The sequence below is a fragment of the Condylura cristata genome, unplaced genomic scaffold (genome assembly GCF_000260355.1).
Source record: "Condylura cristata isolate star-nosed mole 26May11 unplaced genomic scaffold, ConCri1.0 scaffold00008, whole genome shotgun sequence".
NCBI classification, from domain to species: domain Eukaryota; kingdom Metazoa; phylum Chordata; class Mammalia; order Eulipotyphla; family Talpidae; genus Condylura; species Condylura cristata.
Window position 1 is genome coordinate 442021 of NW_004567109.1, and position 5603 is coordinate 447623.

Consider the following 5603-nt stretch of genomic DNA (forward strand, 5'->3'; position numbering starts at 1 on the left):
CAGCGCAGGGCGGCCCCAGACCTGCCCTGCGGCACGTTTCCGCCGGGTTGCCATCCGGCCGTCTAGGCGTGGCACGGGCAGTGGCCGAGGCCCGTCCCGTGGTGGGGCCACCCTAGCGCTGCCCCCGCCTGGTTTCCTCAGCCCGGACAGAAAGGGGCGACCCCCGCCCCGGCCGGAGGCCCGGGCCTCCCGCGCGCCGGCTGAGGCCTGTTTCATGCAGAGTGGACTGCCGACGCACCTCGGGTGACAAGGGCAGAGAGCAGGGCCCCGGCTCCAGCAGCCTAGAGGACGTCCTCCCTGGCCCTTGACAGCAAAGAATGGCCGCCCTCTGCAGAGGGCATCGCCCCAGGAAGGGAGGTCTCGGGGCGCCAGAGGAAGCGGCGGGGAGCATGACCCCGAGGGCGGTGGTCAGGTGTCCGGCCTGCCCAGGGCCATCTCTGCATAGATGAGCCTCGGAAGTGAGACAGGACTGTCGGGGCCCTTCGGGGGCAGCAGGGCCCCCACGAGAAGCAAAGCGGCCCTTACCGTCAGCCTCGCTCTTCGCAGCTGGCTTCGGGGCTTAAGGAGCCCCACGAAGTCGCACCTGCCTGGCTTTCTGTCCTAAGTTCCTGAGGGTCAGTGGCGGAGGCCCGTCCACGCTGAGGCCCATCCGGCACAGAGGCTGGATGCCCTGAGGAGCTGGGAGTCTGCAGCCGTGCGCCCAGAGGGATGGCCGCTCGGCCAGTGAGCCAGCAGCGCCCAGGAGGCCCCGCTGCCACGTCTGGGGGGGCTAACTGCAGGCACCGCTGGCCCCGCGGCCCTCGCCACTGCCAGCCGGCACGGCCCCCGAGCTCACACTCCCTGGCAGCAGCCCAGGAGCAAAGCCAGGCGGCGTGGAGGGGCCGCGCCATCCGTCAGCCCTTCCCACAGGGGAGCCGCGGCCCCGGGCCGGCACCCCTGGCGCTGGGAGCGCTGGCCGTGGCCCGCTGACCTGCTGAGGGTGCCGGCTGCTCCCTCCGCAGACACTAATGGGGGCAGACACGGGGCGGGCAGACACGGTCCCCCAGGCCGCGCCTAGACACTGCTCTAGAAGCCCCTCTGCGCCGGCCTCACAGCACACCGGCTGGGCCGTGAGGAGAAAAAGCTTCATCCTCTCACGTCTGGAGGTCAGAAACCAAATCAAGGTGTCACGGGTCCGCAGGCCCGGGACCTGTCCAACCCCCTCGGCCCCAGTGGTGGGGACCCTGGGTGTCTCGCGACAACACCCAGCCTCTGGCGCCACGCTCACCACCCCCGCGCCGGTCCGCTCCTGGGGACACCCGCCTACCGGGTGGGGCCCGCCCCGATTCGGTCTGCGGAGACCCCATTTCCAAGTGAGGCCACAGCCCGAGTCAGAGGATGAGAACTGGGGCGATCTTGAGCCGAGTGGGGGGTTGAGACCGCCGGGGCCGGCGCCAAGAGCGCCCAGCACCCCCTGCTCGCCGTGGGGCCACGGCTGGGCACGGCCCCCTCGCCCGCCCCTGGAGCGCGAGTGCGGGCCGGGCGCCCCCAGGGCTCACGGGCGCCCCTGGCCTGCCGGGCACCCCGGGACGCCAGACGGGCCGCCCAGCGCTGGCCTCTCGTTTCAGATGGCAGAGCAGCTCATGACCTTGGCCTACGACAACGGCATCAACCTCTTCGACACGGCGGAAGTCTACGCGGCGGGCAAGTAGGTGTCCCGCCGAGACCGCCCACGAGGGCTCCTGGGGAGCAGCCACCGCTCTTGGTGGCCTGTCGCTCTTGTCCCCACCAGGGTCCCCACTCTGCCTTCCCCTCCAGGCACTAAATGACTTGTTTGTGCATGGCCAGACCCACAGAGCTCTTGGACGCTGGCCACTCGCTAAGCTGCGTGTCTGGGCACCCCAAGCCGGGAGGAAGCTGCCACCGGGGTTCCCGACACGCCCGTGGGCTGCTGCCCCGCAGAACATCCCGAGGGTGCAGTCAGGGTGCAGGGGCACGGGGCTCTGAGCAGGGGCGAGGGGCTGCGGGGAGCCTCCCTGTTGGCAGTCAGCTTCCCTACTCAATTATGTAAAAGCCTCTTCAGCCAAGGCTGCTGGCTTCCGTGTAAAGACCGGCTGCCGTCAGATCAGCCACCCCTGCTCGGCTTGCCAAAGCCAGCCTTTGCTTGTGAAGTCGTTCGTCGGCTCACGCGTCCTCCTCTGCCCTCCTGCCGGCCGGCCACGGCCCTGCAGCCTGGCCGCGGTGGGCCTCGCCTGCGGCCTTGCAGGGCCCAGACCCAGCCGGGCCTCTGCCCCGGGTCTGAGGGGTGGCCCTGGGCCTCCACTGGGACCCCCAAATCCCTCCAGCCCCCCTCGGCAGCCTTTCTGCCCCGTGCCACGGCCCCTCAAACCCCGCCCAGCCAGCAGCAACTTCGCATCAAAATGAAACCTCAGAGCTGAGCTGAGGGCCCGGGCTGGAGAGACAGAGCAAGCGCCAGGCCCAGCAGCAGCCCCTGAGCCCAAGGCTGGCATGCGGGGCCGGCGGGCGTCTGGCCATGAATGAGCTCCGGCCCAGTCTCGGGGCCTCTGGAAAGCCCCTTGCCAGAAACTACGAGACTCGGCGGGCTGCCGCCCTTGGGTGGCTGTGCCCCCCCGCCCCATCCTGGCCCCCATCTTCCACCAGCCAGTGTGGCTCCTTCCCAGCCCGGCCCGGGGCTGAAGCTGCCCCATCAACGCGTTGGTGCCGACAGCCTCCGCCTCCGGGCAGCCGGCGCCGGCGGGCAGGGTGGCCGGTGCTGTTCGCTCAGCCGCTGCGCCTCGGTGCGGGCCAGCGCCTGGCTTCTCGTGCCGACCTAGGTGGGGCGATTCCGGCGGGCTGCGGCACTCTGTGCCCCACCTCCCAGGGCCAGTCTGGATTCCTGGCTCCGGCTAACCCGTGGCCCACAGCTCCTGTGACCGGGCCCAGCTCGCTTTCTCTCTGCCTCCCTGCGCCTCTGTCCCACAGTGACATCCGGGACTTAAGGGGAGAGCCAGGCCGAGCGAGGTTTCGCTGCACCGTGACCCCAAGGGGGGGCGCTGGGAGGGAGGCCAGCCGCTGGCAGACGAGAGCCGCGTCGGGCTCGGGGCGGCTCGGGCACTCCGGGGCTGGCGGGCGCAGCCTGGGCCTTCCTCACTCTGGCCTTGATCAGAAACATTTTGCCACAGCAGAAAGCTCCTGAAAGTTAATCCAGCACCACAGTGCCCGCCCGGGCCAGGAGCGCCCCCAGGGGGCCGAGTTCCCCGAGGGCGGGGCGACGCCGGGCAGGGCAGACGGGGCGCGGCCTGCCTCTCTGCTGCTGCTCAGAGCCGGACGAGCCAGACACACCTGCGCACCACCAGCTCAGACACGCGTGGCCCTCACAGCGTGGACACCCTCGCGCACGCTGCTGGAAACCCGGCGCCTGCACGCGTGCGTGGTGACTGTCGCTGGGCAGAGGCCGCGCCATGACTAATTTACCTTTCGAATAACCCTGCTTGTCTGGAAACCCGGCCCCTCGCCAAGCGGGACTCAGCGCCTCCCTGGCCCAGCAGAGTCCCCCTGCCCCTGCCCGGATGGCCCCGGGCCTCGGGGAAACAGGGAGCACCCCGGCCGCTCCCTCGGGGAGAGACGCCGTGGCCTGCCCCATGGTGTTTCCACAAAGGGGCCTTTGGGGCCCGAGGGGCCGGGGAGGCCGAGGGCCGGGGCAGGCTGCTGTTTCTGCCGTAACAATCTCGCGTCTCGGTGCTTTCCAGGGCCGAGGTGGTGCTGGGGAACATCATCAAGAAGAAGGGCTGGAGGTAACCAACGATCGCAGCCCGCGCCTGCCCCGGGCGCAGCAGGGGCTCCCCAGCAGAGGGCCTGGGGGCCAGAGAGGCAGATGCAGGGGTGCCGGGGGGTGTGGCGCCCCCCTTGCCGTTCGGTCCATTCCCAGCAGACCGTCGGGGGGCGGCCAGCCAGTCCTAAGTGTGGGGAGGCCCAGGATTTTCTCTGGAAGGGCGTCCCGGGTGCTTCCTCCGGGGAGCCGGGGTGGAAGGTGGGGGAACATCAGCTGAGTCACAGTGGGGAGTGAATTCAGTCCCCAGGGACAGACCCCATGGCTCGGCCTCGCTTCAGCTCAACCCCCTCGGGCCTGGGGTGTCCGTGCGGTGCTGGGTTGGGGCAGGAGCTCCCGGAGGCGGCAGAGGAGGGGCCCCGGCCCGCACCCCACCCACGGACTCAGCAAGTCTCCTCGGGAGCCGACTGCCCCCACCTACAAAGGGCCCAGCCCCGAGGGGGTGTCCTGGGGTCTCTAGTCCGGGCTGGGCGGTGGCTCTCCTGGGAAGGGACAGCCTGAGGCCTGCTCTTCTCCCCTCCGTTGGGCAGCTGCCACCACCTGGTGACAGGCCAGGCAGAGCCCCCACCCCCTCTGAGATGGCAGGGCCTCCCCACAATGTGCCTCAGGCGTGGGTGACCGACACCCCTATTCTTACCTCACTCCTGAGGCCCGTGTTGCCCCTTCACGGTGCTAACTGATCCCAGAGTGGAGCTCCTCACCCTGTAATGAGGGGCGGTGTGTGCACTAGGGTCCCTGGTTAGCAGCAGGTGGGTGCATTAAGTCACCCCTGCCTGGGGGGCCTGGGGGCAAGGTGATGGGAGGGGTCGTCCTGCAGAGGAGTCAGACAGCTCACTGGCCTCCGGAGCTGAGGCTGAGCGGACCCCCACACACCTGGGGCGCTCAGCCACACCCCCAGCCAGCCTCCCATCCGCTTCCACTGGCTGGTCCTAGGCCCTCAGCCCAGCCAGCCCCCCCACCTCTCCCTCCGTCAGGCCCCCCAGGCCCCCCACGCCCTCCACACACAGACTTCCTGACTGCCTCCCTGGGCCTATGGGGTGCAGCCAGACTTACCCCACTGCCAAGTGCCCCAGCGCTCCCCACCTCAACCCCCCACCCCCACCCCCAGTTCCTGGTGTCTCTGGGTCACCTCTCTGCCCCGGGGGGCCCCGGGAGCCCAGGCTCAGCTCATGGCAAACAGGGAATGATGCGGAAGGGCCCCTCGCACCCCGGTTCGCTCCGAGCAGAAGAGCTTGAGCCCCGAGCAAAGGCTGAAGAGGGCTGGGGGCGGGCCGTAACATCCCCCTTCCGTCCACAGGCGGTCCAGCCTCGTCATCACCACCAAGATCTTCTGGGGAGGAAAGTAAGTGCGGCCCCTTCCCGGAGCCCCCGGGCGCCGCGTCCCAGACTCCAGCGGGGGCATGTTCGCCTCTACCCTCAGGGGCTGTCTTTCTGGTCACAGATAGCACCCTAACACTTCTGGGACACTCAAAGAGGCGAGTGGCCCGCACTCTCGGGGGACAGCACCCCGGGACCGCGGGGTCTGATTTATTCTCAGCAAACCCAAGCTGGCCACAGGCAGAGCCCCACCCCGGGCCCTCAGGCGCACACACGTGCCCACCCCGCCTGCCACGTCTCCCCTTGCCCTGTTTTCCAGAGCAGAGACCGAGAGGGGCCTTTCGAGGAAGCACATAATAGAAGGTAAGGGGGCGCGGAGCGCACACCGCGGCCCGCATCCCCGGCAACGCAGAAGCGGGGGAAGCTCAGGCCCCCGCAGAGCCTCTGCTCCGTGCACCCCGGGCGCCCTGCGGGGCGC

The 5603-nt window shown here is 69.6% G+C and overlaps 1 protein-coding gene across 1 annotated transcript in view; it reads left to right on the forward strand.

Moving 5' to 3' along the window:
- The window catches only part of LOC105853373 (voltage-gated potassium channel subunit beta-2-like), a 39634-nt gene that overhangs the window by 2012 nt on the left and 32019 nt on the right, over positions 1-5603 (forward strand). Inside the window, exons 3-6 of the mRNA XM_012722047.1 lie at positions 1608-1687; positions 3729-3773; positions 5106-5150; positions 5445-5599. Coding sequence (XP_012577501.1) covers positions 1608-1687; positions 3729-3773; positions 5106-5150; positions 5445-5599 — 325 coding nt within the window. The remainder of the gene's footprint in view (positions 1-1607; positions 1688-3728; positions 3774-5105; positions 5151-5444; positions 5600-5603) is intronic.